General features: G+C 37.4%; 2 protein-coding genes across 4 annotated transcripts; both read right to left on the reverse strand.

Moving 5' to 3' along the window:
* Window positions 1-321: 321 nt before the first annotated feature.
* selenoo1 (selenoprotein O1) lies at window positions 322-9,992 on the reverse strand. 2 transcript variants are annotated; one of them, XM_067389227.1, is made up of 9 exons: window positions 9,317-9,992; window positions 7,809-8,012; window positions 7,243-7,420; window positions 5,629-5,759; window positions 5,261-5,538; window positions 5,007-5,169; window positions 3,357-3,542; window positions 3,001-3,157; window positions 322-1,535 (listed from the first exon to the last, which is right to left on the reverse strand). In XM_067389227.1, the coding sequence occupies exons 1-9, from the start codon at window positions 9,868-9,870 to the stop codon at window positions 1,317-1,319; spliced, it is 2,070 nt and encodes a 689-aa protein (XP_067245328.1). In that variant the 5' UTR covers window positions 9,871-9,992; the 3' UTR covers window positions 322-1,316. The 2 variants fall into 2 exon arrangements, with proteins under 2 accessions (XP_067245328.1, XP_067245329.1); XM_067389228.1 differs by having other exon boundaries at window positions 1,326-1,535.
* A 1,493-nt stretch (window positions 9,993-11,485) lies between these two features.
* Window positions 11,486-22,360, reverse strand: trabd (TraB domain containing). Of its 2 annotated transcripts, none has more exons than XM_067390179.1 (10): window positions 21,983-22,360; window positions 21,300-21,349; window positions 19,911-19,968; window positions 18,398-18,561; window positions 18,115-18,255; window positions 17,868-17,978; window positions 17,498-17,637; window positions 16,518-16,690; window positions 14,120-14,216; window positions 11,486-14,029 (listed from the first exon to the last, which is right to left on the reverse strand). In XM_067390179.1, the coding sequence occupies exons 2-10, from the start codon at window positions 21,321-21,323 to the stop codon at window positions 13,858-13,860; spliced, it is 1,080 nt and encodes a 359-aa protein (XP_067246280.1). In that variant the 5' UTR covers window positions 21,324-21,349; window positions 21,983-22,360; the 3' UTR covers window positions 11,486-13,857. The 2 variants fall into 2 exon arrangements, with proteins under 2 accessions (XP_067246280.1, XP_067246279.1); XM_067390178.1 differs by having other exon boundaries at window positions 11,488-14,029; window positions 18,398-18,564; window positions 21,983-22,359.
* Between the last annotated feature and the right edge of the window lie 4,785 nt (window positions 22,361-27,145).

A 27,145-nucleotide genomic window follows, 5' to 3' on the forward strand; every position in this document is an offset into this window, starting at 1 on the left:
ATTATTTAATGAATAGTTACTTGTAAAATTGAAAATACTAGTCAGTATTGGATTCCTTTTAAGTAATTAGAAGTATTAGTACAATAAAATATAAACTAGTTTTTTAGGAATAAATGTCAAAACAGCTTTCCATACATGAGTTGCATCACTGAGACAAAATATCCAAGAAAATGTTCATCCTTCAGTGAATGTGAGAACTGCTGCATGTTTGTTCTTCTACAGCCTTGAAAACCATTAAAATGAAGGCTTTGGGAGTCATACATTTTTGGTCTTTTACAATATGAGCAAAGAATGCTTGTTTCCCCTGTTATATGCCATAGATTACAGGGAGATCTCTTTTGTTTTGTCTTCAAGTATTTGACACTGTTGAAATCTGCCTTAATATGTTTAGGTGCACACCTGAACCTGTATTAACATGTTAAAGTATTGGGCCCCAGGCACAGACATTCCTCCCGAAATGAAAACAATGGAAACTGCTTCCCCACACACTCTCACTGAGAAATAATCCTCCTGGTTGACAAAATTAGAACACAGATGTGCTATTTGTTCTGTTTATTATATTAGTACTTTATCTTAGAAATTTTGCATAGTCATCAGGGAAGTTCATAAAAATTATATAAATAATGTCTGAAAATGTTCTTCACAGTTGTTGAAACTATGCCAAAAAACATTATCATTCTCCGAGTTGTGTTTTAAACAACATTTAAAGGAATGGACACAAAGCATATTAAAATACTTTCTTAGTTGACTCCAAAATGAAAATGTAAAATGTCCACTTCTTATGATTTATGCATTTTGTAATCACACCATAAAAAAAATTAGGCGAAGCTGTGTTGTAGGGAAACTTAAAATACTTTTAAGTCAGGATACTATCTGCAAGTAGGTGTAGTTGAGGAGTAATAGACTATTCATGCTACAGATGGGTTGTGTTAAATCAGCGCTACATACTTGTATAACTACATGATTGAAAGTGAGATAGATGTACATAAGTAAATGATTTGTGCGTTTAAGCTTTGGAGCTACATTGCTCAATGGCTTGTGCGTTTCATTTCATACACCCTTCTTCATTCAAATCCACAGTTATTTTATATATAAAAGGCAAAACTTCTATCTTTCAGACCTAGACCTGTCATGGTTAGACTGGTGGTCTAAGTCATCATTTGTAACCAGTTAAATATGCAGCAGTAAATGTGCTTACTGCATGTTTTTAACTGGTGGACAGGAGTTTAATACCTCATTTAATACCTTCACTGACACCTAACCAGCTTCTGCAGGATTATTCTGCTTAAATGAGGTGGTTAGTAGTCACAAAGGTTTTATGATGATCAGGTGACACAGATCTCATTGGCCCAGATGGGGGGCTTGCTGTCATATGGAACAAGAACTCGAGCCTCTGCTTCTGAAGTATTCCCTTCTTCTCCGGTCTCATCTCTCTCCCCTGGAGCTGTGGCTCCCCCTCTTGCCACTAAGCCTGGCTGTTCAAGACCTTCCTGCACAGAGAACGGCTTTTCCAACACTTTCAGAACTCTCTGAACCTAATGGATTTGAGAAGACAACAACATTTATAGGACTTTAGGAAATGTATGTAGTACAACCACATCACAAGATAATTAGTACAGATCACAACAAACTAATTATTAATAGATAATACTGTTTAAAAGTTTGTAAAAAGTCTATTCTCACCAAGGCTGCGTTTATCTGATCAAAAATACAGTAAAAATATTGTGAAACATTTTTACAACTAAAAATAACGGCTTTCTATAAATATATTTGTAAAAATTAATTTATTCCTGTAATGGCAAATGCTGAATTTTCAGCATTTAAATGGAAATATATATTTTTTTGTAACAGTATAAAATTCTTTAAAGGTGCCCTCGAATGAAAAGTTGAATTTATCTTGGCATAGTTAAACAAGAGTTCAGTACATGGAAATGACATACAGCGAGTCTCAAACTCCATTGTTTCCTCCTTCTTATATAAATCTCATTTGTTTAAAAGACCTCCGAAGAACAGGCGAATCTCAAAATAACACAGACTGTTACGTAACAGTCGGGGTGTACGCCCCCAATATTTGCATATGCCAGCCCATGATCCCAACATTATGAAAGGCATTAGACAAGGGCAGCCAGTATAAACGTCTGGATGTGCACAGCTGAATCATCAGTCTAGGTAAGCAAGCAAGGACAATAGCAAAAAATGGCAGATGGAGCAATAATAACTGACATGATCCATGATAACATGATATTTTAGTGATATTTGTAAATTGTCTTTCTAAATGTTTCGTTAGCATGTTGCTAATGTACTGTTAAATGTGGTTAAAGTTACCATCGTTTCTTACTGTATTCACAGAGACAAGAGCCGTTGCTATTTTCATTTTTAAACACTTGCAGTCTGTATAATTCATAAACACAACTTCATTCTTTATAAATCTCTCCAACAGTGTAGCATTAGCCGTTAGCCACAGAGCACAGCCTCAAATTCATTCAGATTAAAATGTAAACAATATAACAGTATACAGTATACTCACATAATCTGACGCATGCATGCTGCATGCATGACGAACACTTTGTAAAGATCCATTTGAGGGTTATATTAGCTGTGTAAACTTTGTTTATGCACTGTTTAAGGCAAGCGCGAGCTCCATGGGTGGAGAGCATGAGAATTAAAGGGGCCGCACAGCATGAATCGGCTCATGTTTAATGATGCCCCAAAATAGGCAGTTAAAAAAATTAATAAAAAAAAAAATCTATGGGGTATTTTGAGCTGAAACTTCACAGACACATTCAGGGGACACCTTAGACTTATATTACATCTTGTAAAAAAACGTTCGATGGCACCTTTAAGTCTTTTTTTTGTGAACAATTTCAAGCATCCTTGCTAATAAAAGTTTTTAAATTATATATACATTAATACATCTTCCTGACCCAAGCTTTGAAACGGTACTGTATGTCTTTTTTGCACTTTAGGTGCTCTGAATAACAAAGTTAGTATGAGCCTCACCTCTGAGAAGTCACCATTTTCAGCTGCCTCTATTGCATTCTGGGCAATGTAGTTTCTGAGCACCACATGTGGGTTGTTGTTGTTCATCACACACACTCTCTCCTTCTGTAGATCTTCCACATCAACACCTGACTCAAATTCATGAGCAAGCCGCTGCCTTAAATAGACAACATATGCAAAAGGTACATTGTAGCAGGAAAATAATTCATTTACACAAATGAATCTAATCTAAACTATTAATTACTACTTATAAAGCATTGTTATTTGAAACCAAAAAGACCTGAATAATACTTTTCTCATTGCCAATAGGAAATGAGTGCATCAGATTAAAGGAACTCAAAGCTTCCTTTCTGTACCTATATTTTTTGATCCAGCAGGACCAGTCTTCATTCTGCTTGGCACACAGTTGTTCTGCGGTAGTGTCCAGAAGCTCCTTCAGTCTTGAGAGTCTTTCAAGCTGCAGGGCGACTGTCTTTCTGTCCGAAATCATCTGGAACAGTGCAGGGTTACTCTGAGCCATGGACAGCAGCATTGCAAGCTCACTACGTTGAAAAAAACAAAACAAAAAAAACATTAGAAATATGTAAATGAAGATATTTAACCATTTCATTTTTATTTCAAACCATATTATTTTGTAATACTTTTATTATATAATACTACTATTATAGTATTTATTAATATTTTGAATTAACTTTTCATTTTTTTATTTTATATATATATATATATATATATATATATATATATATATATATATATATATATATATATATATATATAAAAACAGAAAGCCAAAAAAAAACGTCTGTCATTGGCAGGGAAAGAGTTATGTACTGAGTTACCACAGTTATAGTTGACAAGATAACTTGTTTTGTGTAAATAGAATTATGAATGAATGTACCACTGTTTGTCGCATAGTCGTTCTTATAGGCTATCATCGTTCATCCTTATGATATGAAAAACGTATATATTGTCATTTGTAAATTGTTGCATTTTAAATAAAATTAAACGGGTTGTAAATAATGTCTTACTGATGACAAAACAGAAGATGTCGCTCACTGAAGCCTTTATTCAGGATTACAGCAAATGGCTTAGATCAAAACAAAAACAAAAATCAGCGTATGTTCTCTATGTGCTTTCTTCCATATCCGATAATCCAACACATTAACCCCATGAATGCCAAAGTACAGGAAAGAACAGAAAATCACAACTATCACAGCTATTCACAGTTTGAATGTGTGCTAAAGTATATGTACTCGGTACATATCAAACGATCTGTAACAGACAAAGCAATAATGACACATGGTAAAAACATTGCTACTCACACTGTTGCAACACTTCTGTCAGATCCAACATAGTCATCATCACTGCATCATCTTTTATTTTCAATCTTTTCTTATAGGATATTTTGGTAACACTTTACAATAAGGTTCATTAGATAATGTATTAACTAACATGAACTAACCATGAGCAATACATTTGTTTCTGTATTTACTAATCTTCGTTAACATTAGTTAATGAAAATACAGTTGTTCATTGTTTGTTCATGTTAGTTCACAGTGCATTAACTAATGTTAACAAGATTTTAATAATGTATTAGTAAATGTTGAAATTAATAAATGCTGTATAAGTGCAGTTCATTATTAGTTCATGTTAACTAATGTAGTTAACTAATGTTAACGAATTAACCTTATTGTAAAGTGTTACCGATATTTTTTATTTTATAATAACCTTTTACAAGTTATCAGTTCATGACCCCTTTAAGCAGCACAATTGTTTTCAACATCGATAAAAATAAGAAATGTTTCTTGTGCACCAAATCAACATATTAGAATGATTTCTGAAGGATTATGTAACACTGAAGACTGGAGTAAAATAAAAATGGCTGCTGAAAATGAATAATATTTTTGATCAAATAAATGCAGCTTTGGTGAGTATAAGAGACTCCTTTCAAAAACACTTTTTTCTGAACCCAAAAGTGTATATGAGAATATACAATAAGGTGTTACCGTGGATCCATGGTGGGTTTGTTCGCTGCCTTCAGCTCCTCTAGAGAGGCACACTGCTGCAGGAGTAGCTCTGTGGCTTGTTTTATAGCCTCACTTTCATCTTCCCCTGCTGTTGGGCAGGAAATCTGACTCAAGCTGCGGAAAGTGTTGGTGAAGTCCGCACCTAAGAGGAGGAAGAGGTTACTGTCCTGCAATTGCCCCTCTTCTACTATATTTGACATCACTCTAATATGACTGCTACACAATCTTCATACCCGTGTTATGCATGGTCTGCATAAGTTCTGTGATGAGCATCTCATCCTCTGGTTCCTCCTTCCTCAGCAGACCCAGTTTCTTCCTCATATTGCTCATATAGAACCCATTGTAGAGTGGCAGGTACTCATCCAGTACCTGTTTGGCCTGGTCTGGAGGTAGATCAGGCTCCAGGGCTTCAGCTAGCCGAGCTAAATTCCAGCGGCAGATGGCTGGTTGGGCCTGGTAAGAATACCGGCCTGAATTATCAGAAGCATTACAGATGAAATCTGGGTCAAAACTAATGAGAAAAAGCAAGGAAATTCATGTCATTAATACAAATAATTGCTGAACATTCTGAATAACATTTAATGTTTAAGTGAGACCTTACCGATCCATGAAGCCAAAAGGGCCATAGTCCAAAGTCAGGCCCAGGATGCTCATGTTATCAGTATTGAGGACTCCATGACAGAAACCCACACACTGCCACTGAGCCACCAGCTTTGCTGTTCGTAAAGTCACCTAGTAATAAACATACACATTCAAGTAAATACAGATTTAAAGGTGCCCTCGAATTAAAAATTGAATTTATCTTGGCATAGTTAAATAACAAGAGTTCAGTACATGGAAATGACATACAGTGAGTCTCAAACACCATTGTTTCCTCCTTATATAAATCTCATTTGTTTAAAAGACCTCCGAAGAACAGGCGAATCTCAACATAACACAGACTGTTACGTAACAGTCGGGGTGTACGCCCCCAATATTTGTATATGCCAGCCCATGTTCCCAACATTATGAAAGGCATTAGACAAGGGCAGCCAGTAACGTGTGGAGCAGCACAGCTGAATCATCAGACTAGGTAAGCAAGCAAGAACAATAGCAAAAAAATGGCAGATGGAGCAATAATAACTGACATGATTCATGATAACATGATATTTTTAGTGATATTTGTAAATAGTCTTTCTAAATGTTTTGTTAGCATGTTGCTAATGTACTGTTAAATGTGGTTAAAGTTACCAACGTTTCTTACAGTATTCACGGAGACAAGAGCCGTTGCTATTTTCATTTTTAAACACTTGTAGTCTGTATAATTCATAAACACAACTTCATTCTTTATAAATCTCTCCAACAGTTTAGCATTAGCCGTTAGCCACAGAGCACAGCCTCAAATTCATTCAGAATCAAATGTAAACAATATAACAGTATACAATACTCACATAATCTGACGCATGCGTGACGAACACTTTGTAAAGATCCATTTGAGGGTTATATTAGCTGTGTAAACTTTGTTTATGCACTGTTCAAGGTAAGGGCGAGCTCCGTGGGCGGGCAGCACGAGAATTAAAGGGGCAGCAGCATAAATCAGCTCATATTTAATGATGCCCCAAAATAGGCAGTTAAAAAAATTAATAAAAAAAATCTATGGGGTATTTTGAGCTGAAACTTCACAGTAACATTCAGGGGACACCTTAGACTTATATTACATCTTGTAAAAAAACGTTTGATGGCACCTTTAATATAAATAGACAATAAAAATGCTAATGCTTTATATTAAATATTACTAATTTAAAAAGTAGTCAGAACAAGTGCACACATCTGTTCCCATTATATCCTGACAAAGCTTGAACTATTAGAAAAGTAACATTTATTTACTAAAGAATAAAATAGAATAAAAAGATTGTGCTGGTATTTTTTCTAATTAATGTCATAATATAAATTTAAATCTAAAAGAGTTTTATTGAAAAATAAAATTATATTAGCTAACCTAATCACTGCTATGCTCTAATGTAGTTTCAGTGGATAAGAAGCTAAATCTGATGATGTTAGCCTGGCAAAGTCACTCAGGTAAATAAGGTCAGTGAGGATAATGAGATTATAGACCAACAAACAACTGAAGCAACTAAAAATTGTGTGAAACTATATATAGTAGTTTCAATGGATAAATAGTACGACCACAGCAATCATTTTATTAAAAGCAAAAAAGAAAATGATCTCAGTATACCTCTCTGAAGAAAGCAGTATTCCTCTCAGTGCGGTCTGAGTGATTCTGTTGGATCTCTGGGTAGAAGTTCATAATGACATAATCCAGCATCTGAGTTCTGATCTCATTGTGGCCATAGCTGGGACCTTGCCGGCCAGTGAACTCATCAGCTCGTTTGAAGATCTCAAATGATCCAAACCTACATCAAGAATCAGGACAATTTCTTTCAGGACAACATCTCTTATTTGATCAAGTTTCCATCATACTTCAGTTATTTTACTGTTATTACTACATGTAACATATTTAACAAGGACACTGTAAAATAAAGTGTTACCTAAAGCTGAAATAAAATCAAAGATAATGAAAAACCTTAAAGAAAATTAGAAGTGCTGACCTGGCAAAAATAAATACACTAAAATTACAACAACTAAATTTGAAATAAAAATAAAGCTAAATAGAAATATAAAAAAAACTAACTAATAAAAATGACAAAAGCACAACAAAAAAATAAATGCATATTTAAAATATTAATATAAATAAAATGACACTTATGTGAGAAAGTATTTAGGAACTAAATAAACAGTTACCTAATAAAACTGGGAGCAATGCGCAAGACCACAGAGCATCTTTCCATGCGTGGATTGCCATCGTAGAAGATATCCCTCATGACTCGTGAATCTGACGTCACTACTGATCCAGCTCTCGTGGTCGGCACTCCCAAGGCAAAAACCGCCTCGCTGCACAGCAACTCACGTATGCTGGAGCGCAAAACCTTCCGCCCATCTGCCTGTCTAAAAAACAGGACAAAAATGTAAACCTTAACATAACAATACTGCTTTGGATGGTAACAAAACTTGAAGTGAATTGATCTGGATGATGACACTGTTTTCTGCAGAGCTGAGTTGCAGCTAATTCGACTTTGTTTCATAATTGACAAATTTACAGCATTGACACTGTTATTGAACTGACTTGAATCAACATTGAACTGAATCAGCTGCTTTACAGCACAATTTGAATTTGTCTCATATTTAATGAGGTTGGCATCATTGGTCATTATTTCCTGTTTATTAAAGGATTAGTTCACTTTCAAATTAATTTCCTGATAATTTACTCACCCCCATGTCATCCAAGATGTCCATGTCCTTCTTTCTTCAGTCGAAAAGAAATTAAGGTTTTTGATGAAAACATTCCAGGATTATTCTCTTTATAGTGGACTTAAATTGAACAGTCAAAATTAGTTTCAGTGCAGCTTCAAAGGGCTTTAAACGATACCAGACAAGGAATAAGGGTCTTATCTAGAGAAACGATTTGTCATTTTCTAAAAAAATTAAAAATTATATAAGTTTTAACCATAGATGCTTGTCTTGAACTAGCTCTCTTCTTCTTCTCTATTAGAATTCCGGCAGTGTAGACACTGCTAAGTGTATTACTGCCCTCCACAGGTTAAAGTTTGAACTAATTGTTATATAATTGCACTAGCATATTGTACATGACAATTTAATTCAAACTTTGACCTGTGGAGGGCAGTAATACACTCAGCAGCATCTACACTGCCGGAATTATATAATTTTTATTTATTTTTTTTTAGAAAATGGCCAATCGTTTTGCTAGATAAGACCCTTATTCCTCTAGTCCACTATAAGGAGAATAATCCTGGAATGTTTTCATCAAAAACCTTAATTGCTTTTTGACTGAAGAAAAAAGGACATGGACATCTTGGATGGCATGGGGGTGAGTAAATTATAAGGACATTTTTATTTGAAAGTGGACTAATCCTTTAATGTGAAGCTGCATTGAAACAATCTGTATGGTATAAAGTGCTAAAGGTAAATAAATAAAGGTGACTTGTTTATCTTAAGGAAAAATTATTTTGGTGGAATTTGGGTAGACTTTGCCCCTTTTTAGTTAGTTCATATTCTGCTTTTATACTATGCAAGGTGTAAGATGAATTTTAAGAAAATAAAAGACCACTTTTATGTTACATGACACAATCTGCAATAGGAAAACATGTGTTGACAGCCAATGAGAATATCATAACATGATGTAGTAATTAAATAAAATGTTGGCAAAAGTGATATTACAGTAGCAAGCCTACCTAGAGTATGGTGTCAGGCCGGCACCCTTCACCTGGATCTCCCAGCGTCCAGTGGGATTCTCATGCAGTAATTCAGGGCTCTGATCCACTGGGGCTTTCACTTCTCCCAGATAACATGCAGCTCCATCACCAAGCTGTCCTGCAAACTGTCCAAACTGGTGTCCGCAGTAACAATGGGCAGCAGGTTCTGATCCTGGCATCACTTTAGACCCACTGAGATACTCTGGGCCCAGTGGATCCTTCAGAACCTCCTCAGCATCAAGACCCAGAAGTGCCAGAGCTGGACCTGAAACTGCCACAAACTTTGGGTTCTTTAGAGGGGTGGGTTGAACTCTAGAGAAGCAGGCCCCCCGGACCTGTCGGACTCCTGGCTCGGTGGACGGGTCCAGTGGAAGTTGTTTAAGAGCAACATTGTCGAACTGCAGTCGTTCAAAGCAAGAGCGGCTCGTGCTAATACCCATGTCGTCCATTGCCGCATTTGACAGTGATCTAAGTAAAATAACACCGGGACATGAGATATAAAGCCGTGTTAAACGGGCTCCAGCAGAAGCCATTCACATCGTACTAATGTCTACTAAAGCTTGTTAGATAAGGAGAGTGACTGTCATCGTTATATAACTCCTAACAGAACCAAGTTGATGTCAAATTTTGTCCATGGAAATCCGGTCCGTCGTTGTTTCTGTCCCCCCCTAGAAACAAACACATCGGAACGAACTTGGTTCTATTCGGGAAAAAAAACATTTTTTTTTTAATGGAACACTCTCCATTTACTTTCAATATAAAGAGAATGGTTGTCATTGATATAAATAATAAATTTTGCTGCAGTATAAATATTGATAAATATATTGATATATAACGTATTCAAACTAACACATGTCCGGGTGTATAAAATTTTCCAAAAATATCTTCTAGGATTTTTTTTTTTAAATAGTCATTAGTTGGTGACTAGGGTTAGTTCACCCAAAAATGAAAATTCTGTCATTAATTACTCACCCTCGTGTCGTTCCACACCCGTAAGACCTTCCCCTTTAGAACACAAATTAAGATATTTGTAATAAAATCCTATGTGTCAGTGTGTCCATCCACGCACTGGATAAAATCAGCATCTTTTAAGTCAATGCATCAACATCTTTCATCATATGTGCGGGAATGGATTTTTGACAGATGTATATTCGCTACTTTCCTCAAAAAGACTCTACATTTTCAGAAAGAATCGCTACTTTTCCCAAAAAGAATCGCTACTTTCCTAAAAAAGAATCGCTACATTTCCAAAAAGAATCGCTACTTTCCCCCCAAAAGATTCACTACATTTTCAGAAAGACTCACTATATTTAAAAAAAAAAGAATAGCTACTTTTCCCAAAAAGAATGGCTACTTTCCTAAAAAAAAAAAGAATCGCTACATTTCCAAAAAGAATCGCTACTTTCCCCAAAAAGAATCACTACATTTTCAAAAAGAATCATGAAAGACAAAAATGAACATTAAATCTGATACTGGTTAAAGTCCAGCCACACACAAAATCAGCATCTTTTAAAGGATTAGTTCACTTTCAAATAAAATTTTCCTGATAATTTACTAACCCCCATGTCAGTTTAATTTTTTTTCCAAAAATAGCCCTTGATTCTTAATACTGTGTGTGGTTACCTGGATGATGACCTGGATTTTTTTTTGTTTTGTGATGGTTGTTCATGAGTCCCTTGTTTGTCCTGCGCAGTTAAACTGAGCTCTGTTCTTCAGAAAAACCTTCAGGTAAACATGCAAGAATCTCCTGTTGCTTCCAAAGGGCGGTTCTAAATTAAAAAATATGGCCTTTAAACAAAATAAGAAAAACTTGCACATCATCTTCTTGTTCAAAAGTTTCCCCCCCTGGCTCAATGCATTGTGTTTCCTCCTGGACCATCAATGAATGTTTGAACCTTTTTTAATAGTTGTGTTTGAGTCCCTCAGTTGTCCTCAGTGTGAAAAGATGGATCTCAAAATCATATGGTAACTGCTGGAAAGGGTTCAAATATGCAAAAGATGCTGGAAAATCAAAGAATTTGCAGGACTTGGAGGACTTTTTTTATCTTGTGGACTTTATGTAAACATCTGTTATGTGAAATACTTTATTCAAAGACATACGATTTTCATGATCCTTCTAATTTTGTATTAGTTTAATTCATATTCTGAAAGGGGTATGCAAACTTTTGAGCTCAACTGTATAAAGGTGGAGAGATGAAAAGACAAATATAACATGTTGGAAAATGTATATATTTTAGTTAGATCTGAGCACTAGCTATTTAGCTTGTTGAAGATTAAGGATAACACAAAAGGATAGCACTAACAAAAGAAGAGTTATTCCCCCTTTCCACGTTAACAATGGTTAGAAAGAAAAAAAATATGTAGCAGTATAGTTCAAGGGCGTACAAAGAGGTGCGTTCAATATACATTACTTGTACTTATTGACCATGTAATTTCTCACTTATCAAGTGCAGCAGATCTAGATGATCAAAAGAGCACTTCATGTGTAGTCAACTGGAAGACAGTTTTAATTTTCATGAAGACAGAAAAACTTATCAGGAGAACCAGCCTACTGGGTCACTGGATCAAGTTTTTTAAAATAGGTTTTCAACCTGTCAACATTTTCAAAAAGTTAAATGCAGGGACTGTTGTTCTACAAATAGAAATACCCATTAAACACCAGGGCACTGAAACATTTCCCATAATATATGTTGTAAAGATTTCTTGAATTCCAATTAAATAATCCCAACAAACCATCTACATAAAAAAATCATGCAGATACATTCATATAGTCATCCCCTTCTCTAGCATAAATGCACATGGAACACATGCAAAGTCTTAATTTGAGCCCCACTACAGCTCAATACACAATTTTCATTCAGCATCTAAACATTTAAAAGAACAAAGGTAGGCAGCTTTTTTTGGCATTAGCATTCCCCATCACACTCAGACACACAAGTGTTATGTGTTTTGACTGTGCCTGTGCCACATCTAAAATTGATTTTCAGTCACCCTATAAAACACCATAGTAAAAAAAAAGGTACTTAGAAAAGCAAAGTCAAAATGTGAAGCAGCAGTTCCAGTAGTATAAGACTGTAAGCACACAAACACTCTCACCTTTTATTCATATAAAGCATGATTCAAAAATTGTGCCCTGATGGCTTTTCTGTAGAAGCATTTTCCTGTCAACATACCTTCTTTGAAGGTTGTCTACATTTTTTAGACAGTGGTAAAATGAATGAATAAATATAAAAAAAGGTAATTTCAATACAATGGTTAAGAGTATTACCATACTATCAGCAATGAGCTTTAAGTTCGTTTCCATTTTAGTGAACTTAACCTTTATGCAACTCAACTTCAATGACATGTTAGCAAAAAAATAGTAAATTGGAGGAAAACAGCTGTTAGTTTCTTCTGGGAAAAAAACTGAATCAAGCACTATCTCATTATGTAAACACAAAATGTATCTTGTCTAATTAATTCATTGTATTACTTACTCTTTTCTATAAATGCCAAGCTTTTCTTCAGCAACAACTTTTTTTATTAGTTGTTTTTTTTACCAATTATGAAAGTGTGAGTGAAAGAGGAACCAAGATTTAATAGTACCCATTTATTATGACCATATGGAGAGACAGCAAAACACCCTGACCAGTCTCTGTTCCTTTTAGCCCTTTCCAGGTCATGTAGTAGGAGGCACTTGATAGCTAGCACAGCCAATAGTTTACACCGGGCTTATCAGGGAACTAAACCAAGCAACCCCACATAGAGTGAACGAGACTGGCTGTGACTTGAAACTCTCCAACACTGTGTGCAGTTGTTATAGTTTCACTCATTTCAAGCCATTTTCCAGAAACATACAAATTCAATCACTGAAACCAAAAATACTTTGGTCATAATCATTTTCCCAATGTGCTTTACATGTATTTATCATCAAGTCATAATTTCAATAAAATCTAATGGTCCTAAATGGCACTTTTAGTGCAGTTCAGGTTTTAAAAATTAGTTCTGGGATGCTGTTCCATTATTCAACCAAATAAAAAAAGGTTGCTCTCCTACTCATACTCCATAAATTACAGATTATGGCTGGAGTAGGTCATAGATTCAAATGCTGACTTACAGGGAATAACAATACTGGACTGCTGGGAAACAAAATTCATCAATCATTTGCAGGAGCCAACCAAAATAAAAAAAAAGCACAGCAAAATAAAACTTCATTCAGTTCAAGTTGGATAAGGTGGGAAATCCTGCTGCAGCTAATTTCCTAGTGGGTCATACTTTAAGAATGAGGAAAGAGAAAGAAAGCATGGTCCGATTTCTTTGGCAGTACAGCTCTGCGTCCACACAGGTACACAGAGGGTTGAGGAGGTGACAGAGCTAGTCAAAGGCTTCCACCCACATTGCTTATTTCATGAGATGGAGATGATGTTTGCCTTTAATCTTCCTCCTAATCTACCCAACCACCATCCTGTAGTTAAGGCTACTGGTGTTCAGTGTGACATCCTGATCTCACTGCTGAAAAGTCTGTGCCGTTTAGAGAAGGGTCAAACGGAAGGCGTTCGTATATTTTCAAACAGCGATTGGACAGTTGGTAAGGAGAGCAACGCCCTCCCCACACCCTTGCTGGCACGGAAGCAGGCATAACCAAGAAGCCCCCACATGGCTCCCTTCAACACGTTCCGTACTACCCAGCTGAAACGAGATGGTGGAGCCACGCTAGGAGGAAAAAACAAAAAATTTTATCATGGCAGATCTTATATCAGTACTATGATCTACTTAAGTACATACAACCATTCCAGTACGCACCTCATGATCTCATGGATATTGAGCTCTTTATCCCAGTTCCTCTCAATACCAGGCACATGACCCATCCCAACCACTCCAACAACAACAGCAGGCACTTCTGAGAAAAAGAAAGTTTGTATGAACATGAGGTTTCATGTTGGTCCCGCAGAAACATACGTTACCTTCTCCCGCTCCCACCCGCAAAAGCCCACAGGTAAAAGTACATCTTTTTTTTCAATACATTCATAAAACTTCCATGAAATAGTTTCAAGTTACGAGTCACCTAGCAACAACGTAAAGACAAAATGTATGTTATTAAAGCATCTACATTCACAAACCACTGATTAACAGGAAAGCAAGCATAGGTTACTGCATGTGTGATGAAATAAAAGCGTACAGAGAGTGCTCCCTTTATAATTATTAAAAAGCTGTCACTCTTTGTTAATCGCAATCTCACAAAGTTCCTTTATAATCAATGAAGCTCACTGCACAATGAATCTCTTGTAATGTTAACACTTTGTTATAACGAGAGGATTTATGTTTTGAGCGGCGAGTGGATTCTAACTTATTGGCCATTGAGTTCAAGAAATCAACAGATATATTTGGGATTGTCTGCATTGCAACAATGCTACAAAAACATGTTGTAAATAGAAACCTTTGACACTCTCTAGAGCACAACATGCACTGGATCGCTTGCCAAAGCTATTTCATCAAAATGCTATAATTATGGAAAAAAATGATTCTAGACCAGCAGTTATGAGCCAAGCCTTGCTCTTACACATGCTCAGCCTGTGCCTGTAAATTATTTTTATTTCATTTTGGTTTTTCTTGTTGCTTTTGTGCAATAGATTAATAATTTATTTGTTTTTAGATATTTCTATTCTGCAGGAGTCATACAAATCATTTTATTCTCTTCCGCGACCCGCACACACGTGGGTCCCGCACTCACGTATTAAATCGTACTCTGTTGTGTTGGGTCCTGCGTTAGTGCAGGCCTTTAGTTTCATGTAAAAAGTAACATGACTCCAAATATGTTTCTTACCATTATATTATTTATTAATATTTTTCAGTTGACACCTTTATTTTACTTTTAGTAATTTTATGTGCTTTTGTCATTTTTATTAGTTAATTTTTTTTTATAATACTTCTACTTAGCTTTAATTTAGGTTTAGTAATTTTAGTACTTAAAGGGATAGCTCACCCAAAAATGAAAATTTGATGTTTATCTGCTTACCCCCAGGGCATCCAAGATGTAGATGACTTTTTTTCTTCAGTCGAACGCAAATTATGATTTTTAACTGCAACCGTTGCCGTCTGTCAGTCAAATAATAGCAGTAGATGGAAACTTCAACTATAACAGTAAATAAAACTTGTCCTAAGACACGAAACGATCGGTTTGTGCGAGAAACCGAACATTATTTATATAATTTTTACCTCTAATACACCACTATGTCCAACTTCGTTCAGCTTCCTGTTAGTGAGGTCAAAAAACGCATTCTGATGACGGAAGTGATGTCTCGCCCATATACTTCAATGAGCGCGAGACATCACTTCCGTTGTCAGAGCGCGATCAGACCTCACTAGCCGGAAGCTGAACGAAGTTGGACAGTGGTGTATTAGAGGTAAAAAATTATATAAATACTGTTCGGTTTCTCGCACAAACCGATCGTTTCGTGTCTTAGGACATCAATGTGCCGTCACGAGCCGCAGGGTTTAATTTGGATTTGTCTATGGAAGTTTTTTCGACTCTTATTGTTCAAGTTCCCAATCACTGCTATTATTTGACTGACAGACGGCAGCGGTTGCAGTTCAAAAATCATAATTCGCGATCGACTGAAGAAAAAAGTAATCTACATCTTGGATGCCCTGGGGGTAAGCAGATAAACATCAAATTTTCATTTTTGGGTGAACTATCCCTTTAAACTTATTCAGAAAATTTTAAAAAGAAATTTTCTAATTTTTCATCGAAGTATTTCATCTAACATTTATATTTTATTTCAGTGCTTAATCAATAAACAAAATTATTTTTAATAGTTTTGGTTTTAATTTAGGTTTTTGTTTGAGGGATGGTCCAGCCAAAAATGAATTCTGTCATCATTTACTCACCCTCATGTAGTTCCAAACCTGTATGACTTTCTTTCTTCTGTGGAACTTAAAATATATGAAGTTCCCAATCACTTCCATAGATTGGACCCGGAAACATTCTTTTGTGTTCCACAGAAAAAGGTATGTCATACGGGTTTGGAACGACATGAGTAAATGATGAGTAAATATTTAACAATAACACCACTGATTACTGGGCATACCTGAATATGTATTTTATGAATTAAACATTTTTCTAAATCAAATTGGCATCAATTTAACTTCAAGGCAGAGCACTGGAAAAGACTACAGCATGAGAAGAACGCGCAGTACTCACTCTCAGCATTAGGAGGCGCCTCCACACAGCGCGCTGCCTGTCTAAGTGTGTGTGTGAGGTAGATGTCTCGTTCTGCAACAATAGTGCGGTGGAGGGCTGGAAACTCGCCGATCATCTCTGACATGGTCTGTTCCAGAAGATCTTTTTGTTTGCACTTCTCTACATCCTCCTTGCTGATAAGAGCAAAAACACATACCAAAAGTGTGAGAATTTTAAAAACAAGAGCATATCCAAGCCATACTTCCCACAATCCCCCCCCAAAAAAAGAAAAATGTTTTGCTTAAACTTTGCTTTAGCCTATATTTAATACCATTATTTTAACAACAATGAATACTTGTCCTAAATGGCCCTAAATATAGGATTCATTAAGCTCAAAGGAGCTTCATGCTTAAACAAAAAAATAATAATTTTATTACTGTAATGCTTTATTACAAACCATCTTCAATGTAATACATTAAAATTTTTGAATTTATACATCATGGTAGAATACTACAAAAATGCCATGGCTATCAATTAAATTTAATTACTTTTTATGTATTATTTTTTTAAATGTTAAATTAATAAATTAAATTACAAATAATTGTATATCCATTTTGTTGAGAAAAACCCTTTAAAAAAAGTTTTATAGTATAATTTTTATTATAAAATAATTATCACCTGCCTAACTGTGGCAGATGAAATAGTGTTGAAGTGGACAGACACTACAAAAGTACCTGTAGAAATTGTATAGATATATGTTAACATTGTTTTATTACATATCTTTGAACATATAAGCTTATCGCTTCCAGTCCATAGCAATCCATCTTGCAAAACTGGTCTATGTACACATGCAGACTGGCATCTTTGGCATTCATGTCTCTGTCTGTTTTTCCGGTCTCATTTTTAAGACACCGTATGAAGTTTTATTTTCTGAGAGACTTCTTAAAAACATAAAGGAGTGATCGCTGTGCACATAAAGACAAAGTGGTGTTGACTTGTACCTGATGGGGTCAGAGAGGAAGCACAGGCCCCAGGCCAGACGAGCCTTCTGCCACAGGCTGAGAGCAGCTATTGCACGCTTAAAGGTTACTGGAATGGGCCGATCCCCAAGATGAAATTTACAGAAGGGCACTTTTCCTGCCTGAATTGGGTAAAATAGAAGGAAATGCATATTTTATTTACGCAGATCAGTCTTTGCTGTGACATGTACTGCGGTGTCCACAGGTTTCATGTTTCGTGACTGTGCGCACTTATTGTTTTTTGATAATTGGTGACATCTGCTAGAAGTCAGGAATGAGTGCATGAGTTACAGTGCATGTCAGGACCACGAGGACTGTGTAAGTGAGGGAGAGCATGTGTATTCGCACTGACCTCCTTAAAGGCTTCTCTAAACTCTCCTCCAGGGGCCATGCCCAGCTGTTCTGTAATGTGAGCTGAGACTTTGAGCAGCAGTATCTGCATGAGGCCAGACATCACTCCATTCTGACACAAGAAATGGAGAAAAAGAGAAAAAAGCAAAACAGAGAATAGAAATGAGGTTAAACTTGTAGCATGTTGATAAATTAATTCAGAGGAATTTGTTTGGCAGTTTAATTATGCCTTCAGTTTCATGGCTGACCTGCTTAATAGCCTGCTGGACCTTCTCCAAGTTGATGTCTTTAGCTTCTTTTAGCAGCGTTTTCTCATCCATTTTAAGCATGGATACTCTGTACTGGCACAGCTCCACCACCACCACATCAGGCTGGACCGCTCGGATTGTCTAAAGCAAAGAGAATCAATTCAAAACAGCATCTAGTCAATCAGTAGCTAATACTAAAGGCGTTTTACATTCAAACATTGGTTGTGAGCCCACAAAAAAAAAAAAAAAAAAAAAAAAAAAAAAAGAGAAAGCCAATGCTTACAGTGGCAACATCTTTCTTGCTGCTGTCGCTGAAGTGAGCGGTGCCAACCAGGTACACAATACTGCCGTCAGGTGTGGAGAGACGCGTCACAGTGTCTGGAAGATCAGGCTCTGCCTGCCGGCGCTGGGTACGAACCTGCCACAACACTTCCACTGCCTCAGAGTCTGCTAAAAAGACAAAAACATTTTCATAATCGTAAAAAGTGGAGCAAGAACACTACATTTACATACATTTATACACACATATATACATTTATACAAACACACACACACACACACACACACATTACGCTGACAGCACTAAAATTCTAAAACTAAAAATTAAATAAACTGAAAAAAAATAAATAAAAATTAGGAATGACGTGAAAGATAAACTTTAATATTTTCCTAAACAATAAATAAACTAATTATTTAAACATTTATAACTCTAATAACCCTGCACTGAACAAGGAGAGGTTTGTCTATGATATACTGTGACATTCAATTTGATGACTACACAGCACCATTTCTTACAAAACCATATGAAAGAAACCTGGGATTTAGATCTACTCAAGGGCGTAGATTTGGTTTCAACATTGGGGGGGTTGAGCGTTGGTATTATTTTTTTTTATTAATTTTTTTTTTTAATGTGTATAGCGTTTTTGGATAATTTATTTTTTCTCTCTATCTCTATCTCTATCTCTCTCTCTCTCTCTCTCTCTCTCTCTCTCTATCTCTCTATCTCTATTCATCCATCATAACTTTATGGAATTTATCTATAACCATTCATCAAATTCTAACATAATTTCTTTCTTTTTAGAATCACTCCATTATGTTAAATATTGAAACCACCAGTAGATGGCAGCGATTCGACATTTTAATGAGTGAGCTACTTAAATCGTTCAAGCAAATTCGTTCAAAATCAGATTAATTAAGGAAGAAAACAAACACCGATGTGAATACTTTTGTCATTGATAAGACACTATTGATAAATGAAGTAACAAAACAGACGGCTGTTTTGGTAACTGGTTACAGTTGCACTGATAGTTATGGCTAAATTGCAATGGATTAGCTAGTTAAAATATATGTGGAGTATACTTAGCTATTACAAATGTTTTCATACCTCCTAAGTACATGCTTTATTCTTTTTAACGTCCCTCTTTGAACAGAAGTATAGTCGAACGGTTCTCTTCATTTTTTGGTGCTACCCGTGCTCTCCATTCAAACAGTACAGCACCATTCGCGTTGTTTTGGTGAAAGTGCGACGCGCATTGGTTGGGCGTTACCAATTGGTTCAATGGAAGGAGGTATTTTTTTGACAAACTCATATTCGATTAGAAACAGAATTATTGTTACAAAATAAATGAATTATACATATGTTAGTATAAATCTACTGTGATTTTCATGTTGAAATATTGAGGGGGGGTTGTAACTGATGGATTTGAATATTGGGGGGGGTACCTCCCCCCCATCCCCCCCGCAAACTACGCCCCTGGATCTACTATATTGTAAACTTTAAATCAGAGATTACTCACAAAGTTCAAGAGGAAATGGAGGTTGTGTGTCATCTTCTGCTGGGCCAACTGAGTCATCCTACATACAAAAACAATGTATTATAATCTATATAATTCTTTGTATAAACATGCTGACAATCTACACAAAACAGGTGAGAACAAGCTTGGTATTAAATTCTAGGAACTCAGAACTTTGCGTATTCATGTTCGAGGTTGAGGATATTTTAAAGGGTTAGTTCACCCAAAAATGAAAATTTTGTCATTTATTACACACCCTCATGCCGATCCACACCTGTAAGACCTTCTTTAATCTTTGGAACACAAATTAAGATATTTCTGTTGAAATCCGTTGGCTCTGTGAGGCCTTCACAGGGAGCAATGGACACTTCCTCTCTCAAGATCCATAAAGGTACTAAAAACATATTTAAATCAGTTCATGTGAGTACAGTGGTTCAATATTAATATTATAAAGCGAAGAGAATATTTTTGGCATGCCAAAAAAACTAAATAACAACTTATATAGTGATGGCTGATTTCAAAACACTTCTTCAGGAAGCATCGGAGCATAAATTAATCAGCATGTTGAATCTTTTGTTCGGAGCGCCAAAGTCACGTGATTTCAGCAGTTTGACGCACGATCCGAATGATGATTCGATACACTGATTCATTGTGCTCCGATGCTTCCTGAAGCGTGTTTTAAAATCGGCCATCACTAAATAAGTCGTTTTTTTTTTTTTTTTTTTTGGTGCACCAAAAATATTCTCGTCGCTTTATAATATTAATTGAACCACTGTATTCACATTAACTGATTTAATTATGTTTTACCTTTATGGATCTTGAGAGAGGAAATGTCATTGCTCCCTATGGAGTCCTCACGGAGCCATCAGATTTCAACTAAAATATCTTAATGAGTTCCGAAGATGAACGAAGGTGTTAGGGGTGTGGAACGGCATGAGGGTAAGTAATAAATGACAGAATTTTCAGTTTTGGGTGAACTAACCCTTTAAGCAGTTTTAGTTAAAAAAAAAATAGCTTGAGAATTCAGTCCATATTTCTTCATCATGGGAAATGCCCAGCTAAATAAACAATTAAGACCATTTTCCAACACTCTCAGTACCCACAAGGCGGCAATAAAGAGACAATGTACATTAAAGCAGACTGAAAGTCAACAAAAAGCACAGGAAACTGAATGATTGTCATGAGTTTTAAAATACCATTTTTTTATTTCTTCCTTTTACAAACCAGAGATGCTGTTTCTATTTAGCAGCTTGAATCAAACCCTCCTTAATTATTAAAGATAAACATTTATCACCATGCAAATGAGTATATAAATATAGTAAAAAAAAAATAATAATAATAAAAACCTGCCAAATAAGACAAAACAATACATTCATTCCACCAAAGTCTTACCTCTGAGTTGTTGTCCTGTTCCATTGTCCGCTGTTCAGTAAACCCTCAACCTGGAATAAAAGATCATAAGTCAGATGCACAAACAACCCATATGACTCCACAAAATGGCTTTGAACCATTAAACAGTTAAACAACCTTGGAAGGCGGTGTATTGGCCTGGCCTGTTGGAAATATATGGCTAAATACTAACAAGACACTGTTTAATTAAAGGATTTGAAAGTTTTTTGACTTGGGTAGTTGGGTAGGCTGAGTAAAGTGAGTCATCAGGCTTGATTATCAGCCTGCCATCTTGCCTTGTGCAACTAGACCACGTATACTTTCCAAACTACTGTGACTCCAGCACACCAGGATTAGCTGGTGTTTTGTTGAGGGTTTAGATCTGAAAAACATATCTTTAAAGTGGAACAACAAAGCGTGTTTATGTTGACCATGTAACAGATCTAATCCTACAGAAGACAGACATTAAAGGTGGCAACCTGCTGTTATCAGACCACCTGGTTAGCACATCATACTCAATTTAGACAGCTAGCTTACAGTCTTCAACACCTCAAACCGGGATTGTAAACAGTTACATTTTGAGGGAAAAAAGCCTCTCGTACCAATTTTAAATTCAAATTGAAAATGTTTTTGACTAGCTGCAATCTCAGCCACCACTCCGAAAAAGGAACAAAAATAAATCTTACATTTGACTTGGTTGACAGCTTGTTCACTCTTCCCACAAGAGTAACGAATCGGACCAGATCCAACTGTCAGTTGTAGAGAGGGATGATTCTTGACAAGGTAGCTCGGCTACAGGCTAACTGCGCACACATACACGCAGCTGTTAGCTGATGCTATGCTAATATAAGCTAAGCCCCTTTAAAAACTTCACAGAACTGACCGATAATAAGTTATTTAATTCGCTCGCTGTTACGATTATAATATTATAATTTGCATTATATAGAGATTTAAAGAATACTTAAAACAACCGCCTTGACTGCTGTTTGGTAACGTTAGCTAGCCTCGGCGAAATTGAAATGATTAAAGTTAGAGCTAGTCAGCTGCTTGCATGAAGTGACTCGGTAGCGCCGCCCGTTATTGCCATGCTTTCTGGGTAATGTAGTATATAGGAGGGGGGAAAAAAGACTATTACAGATGATTTTTTTTCGAAAAAGGTCGGACCTATATATACTAGAGTTAAGGACGTATAATTTTAATGTTAACAATATTACTGTTAAACATTTTAAAAACTTGATGTAAAGTGTTCCTTCATTTTTAAATTCATATTAATTTAATTTTGTAACAGTAAGAAGAACTTGGTTTAATATTTTAAACAGATGTAACACTACATTAACTCACTTTTTCTTTCTCTGAAACAAAAAGCAGTTAAAATCTTCAAAAATGTAAATTACGTCCTTTATAAAATGTAATGCATTGTTCTTGTTCAGATAGGATATTGTAGTAACTGAATATGACATTTTGAAACATTTCTAAAATGTTTATTACTGTAATTGATTACCCTGGTTATAACCACCCACATCCCTTCAACACAATACCACTTGAGTCAATCCAAACCCCGTTCTTCGTACATGGATAACTTAATTATCTGGATTTTACTTTTGACAATTTCATTGGATTGTTAGGTTCTACAAAGCTCATAACAAACAATATTATACTGGTGAAAGTCTGTCATCGCTCATTCCTGATCATGGTTTTGACGGGTATCGGTATATTTGCCTTTTCCAATGAACACAAGGACACGCAGTAATATCAGACAATAATCTAGATATTTTAATCTAATCTGCAAATTCATTTGAAGAACCAAATTAGCCAGAGATCAATTATCATCATGATCAATATAATTTATTATACTTCTCTGTATTAAAGGAAAAGTTCACCCAAAAATTCAAATCATCCCATAATTTACTCACCCGCAAGCCATCCTAGGTGTATATGACGCATAACCTGATATTGCTGTTCAACATGTTCCTGGGTCAACATTTTTGTTGATCCTGGAACAACATTCAAATCAACCAATCAGATCTCAGGCACAAGTTTACAGATTATGTCAAGTTTAGGTTTAAAATCTTGAATTGGTGCTTCTACATCAGTGTTATTCATCTATCATTTCCCTCTGATTTTAGGGATAACTTATGGGTAGGGTTAGGTTTAGGGGTAGGAATAGGGTTAAGATGAAATTTTCAGACTAGAATGTTGTTCCAGGATCAACAAAATATGTTGACCCAGGAACGCATCTAACTCAGCAATATCAGGACGTGCATATATGACTTTCTTCTTTCAGCCGAACATAATCAGAGTTAAATTAAATTATATCCTGGCTCTTCCCAGCTTTGTAATGACATTGAATATTGAGTTTTTGAAGCTCCAAAAATCGCATCCATCCATCATAAAAGTAATCCATAACTGACTCCAGTGGGTTTAAAAAATGCCTTCTGCAGCGAAGCGATGGGTTTTTGTAAGACAAATATCTGTATTTTAAACTTTATAAACCATAATCACTGGCTTGCAGCAATGGCTATGCGTGCAAAAACCCATCAATTTGCTTTAAAAGGCATTTGTAATGCAGGGTGAACTCAAAAACAAAGGAGAGCTGAATCCAAATGCAGTTATTTTATTAAACAAAACAAACACGGGGCTAGGCACCCAAACAAAACATTCATGTAAGGACAAGTCTCAACAAAAGACACAAGAAACACTGGGGTTTAAATACTAGAGGGGTAATAGGCAAACAAGACACCTGGAAATGATCACAGAACTAATCAACTAGAAAAATTACAAGGACTACAAAAATGGCAGACAGGACAGGAAACAGGGTAAAATGTACACTAAAATTCCAATTAACAAAACATGAAACACAAGGCCAGGAAATACATAACAGGGAGGGAAAACGTAAGGAATACGTTAAGGAGTGGATTATAGACGCTCCCAAAAAACAAAAAACAACAAACAAGAGTCCAGGAGGGTGGTGGAGGGGAGGCGGATCAGGGGGAGAGATGGAGGGCCGGGCCAGTCTGGTGGTACTGGAGAATGGGGAGGATCAGAGAGCCAGGGTGATGCAGGCAGAGCAGGGTTCCAGGGTGGAGATGGCATAGTAGGGGGCCAGGGCTGAGCCGAAGACCACCAAGGTGGAGCAGGTGGAGCAGGTGACCACCACAGCGGAGCAGATGAAGCTGGTGACCACCACGGTCGATTAGGTGGAGCTAGAGACCACCATGGTGGAGCAGATGAAACAGGTGACCACCACGGCAGATCATGCAGAACTGGAGACCACCATGGCAGCTTCGGCAGTACTAAAACAGAGAACACAGAGAGGTTAAAAAACAGGAAGCACAGGGGTTTCAGAGAAGGCCTCCTTGGCCAATACAGGACAGGTTGAGAGTTCAAGGACGGGCCCTAGGCCATGACAGGGCAGGCTGAGAGTTCATGGATGACCTCCGTGGTTGTGTCAGGGCAGACAGAAAGTTCAGGAATGACCTTCGTGATCATGTCAAGGCAGACAGACAATTCAGGGATGATCTCTGTGGCAGTGTCAGGGCACAAAAGAGTTCAAAGACGACCTCTTTGGTCATGCCAGGGCAGACAGAGAATTCAGGAACAACCTCTGTGGTCATGTCAGAGCAGACAGAGAGTCAGGGACGAACTCTGTGGTCATTACTGAGTCAATAGAGAGCACAGCTGCCTCGGGAGGAACTGTAGTGGCCGCAGCCTCAGAAGGAGCTTTAGTGGTCCCACCACCGCTTCTGGAGGAGTTGTAGCGGTTGTCACCGCCTGAAGCAGTGTGTGCGGCCCAAACACACAAGACACGGCAGATCAGGCGGAACTGGAGACCACCATGGCGGCTTCGGCAATACTAAAACAGAGAACACAGAGAGGTTAGAAAACAAGAAGCACAGAGGGTTCAGAGAGGGCCTCCTTGGCCAATACAGGACAGGTTGAGAGTTCAAGGATGGCTTCCTTGGCCATGAAAGGGCATGCTGAGACTTCATGGATGACCTCCGTGGATGTGTCAGGGCACACACAAAGTTGAAAGATGACCTCTGTGGTCATGCCAGGGCAGACAGAGAATTCAGGAACAACCTTTGTGGTCATGTCAGAGCAGACAGAGAGCTCAGGGATGACCTCTGTGGTTGTTACTGAGTCAAAAGAGAGCACAAGTGATTTATAATCGGCCTCCTTGCCATATCAGAACAGGCAGAAGTTCAGGACCGGTCGTAGTTGCCTCGAGAGGATCAGTAGCGGCCACTGCAGCCACCTCAGGAGGAGCTGTAGTGGTCGCCACCACCGTTTTGGGAAAAGCTGTAGCGGTTTTCACGGCCTGAAGCAGTGTGTGCGGCCCAAACACACAAGATGGTCATAGCTATTACAGACAATGCAGACGACTCTGGGACCACTGGACTTGAGGATGCTAAGACTACTGGAATTAAAGACAATGAGATGACCGGACTTGGCAGCATTGGGATCCGTGCCACTGGAGCTTGAGGCCCATAGCCTGTGTTTAGGGGAAGGCTCCTCCTCTATCACCCCCACAGTGTACAATAAACCACTTAGAAGACTGGTACCTCTGCCCCAGCCAAGGCCCAGTCAAGTGCTCAACCAGTGAGAGCAGAGATCATAAATGCTATCTTGGCTTCATCAATGGAATAAACGTGTAGCTGTTGAGCGAGAATTAACTCACACTGTAACAGGAATCCATTGCATCATGCTGGAGTACTGTCAGACTTGTCCGGTAGTGAGAGAAAAGGTAAATGCCAAAGGGAAGCGAGGCTAGTCTCGCGTAGCCAGACCTTCAGACTGACGGCAGAAGGTCCGGACTCTATCGCAGCTTTCATTGGCCAAGGTCTGCCCAAGAGGATGCCATGTTTGGGGTGTGAAAATGTAAAGATGTCCCTACAATAACAGACTGGTGTGCATCTAATAAATTATTCATTAAAGAACATTGTGCAAGTTTACTGCACCAATGGAACCCCGAACTTTAACTACTTTTGAAAATCCAGTGTCACAGTGGCACACATCGTCACAGTTGTAAACACAACGGCGTTCTTCTTCCATGAGGGCATTTGGAGTCACGGCATTTGTTTTCCAGGCGGACCATTAAAGAACACGACACACACGTCTCCCAGATATCCTGTAGAATTCAACCAACCAGATGACGACTTTGAAAATACTGAACTGTTTCCAGTTGTGTGTGCCATATGCATCAGACGTTCAGCCAACGATCCGTAGGCATGAAATCAGAGGCAGAGAGTAAAGCGAGACAGACGGACTGAGGCTAGCTATAGCTGAAAGGCTAGATGTGCTGGGGCTCAGAGTGAGACTGGAGTGTTTGCAAGGACTTGATTATTTCTTTTGTTAACAAGGTGAGTTTGCACAACTGTTGACGATTTGAAGAGAGCCTGGTCACTTGGGAGGATACTTCCATTTGTAGTTTGAGTATCTCTGCTGAATCCATGGTTTTCTGTGATGATCCAAGTTTTATGTGATGAAGAGGCTTGAGTGTTAGGCTCCATGTGCAGTTTATTAGTTGGCGAGATCAGAATTACAAAGAATGAGCAAATAAAGGCAGCAGAATGGTGGCATGCCATTGGGATCACAGCGAAACAAACAATAAAACAGTTCCAATCACACACTGCAGAGAGAAAAAAACTGAGTCCAGGCACGAGAAATTAATCCAAGGGAGTCCGTCAGAGCAAACGTGAAAACAGGCACTGAGTTGATAGACCGGCAACCAGTCCGAATAATCCAAATCAATCCTAATCCAACCCCCCAAAAAAACAAAAACAAACAAACAAAAAAAAAAAAACTTCACACTGGGCCAGGTGAGCTCAGCATTTATTAACCCACTGAAG

Source organism: Chanodichthys erythropterus, chromosome 7 (genome assembly GCF_024489055.1).
Source record: "Chanodichthys erythropterus isolate Z2021 chromosome 7, ASM2448905v1, whole genome shotgun sequence".
Classification (NCBI taxonomy): Eukaryota; Metazoa; Chordata; class Actinopteri; order Cypriniformes; family Xenocyprididae; genus Chanodichthys; species Chanodichthys erythropterus.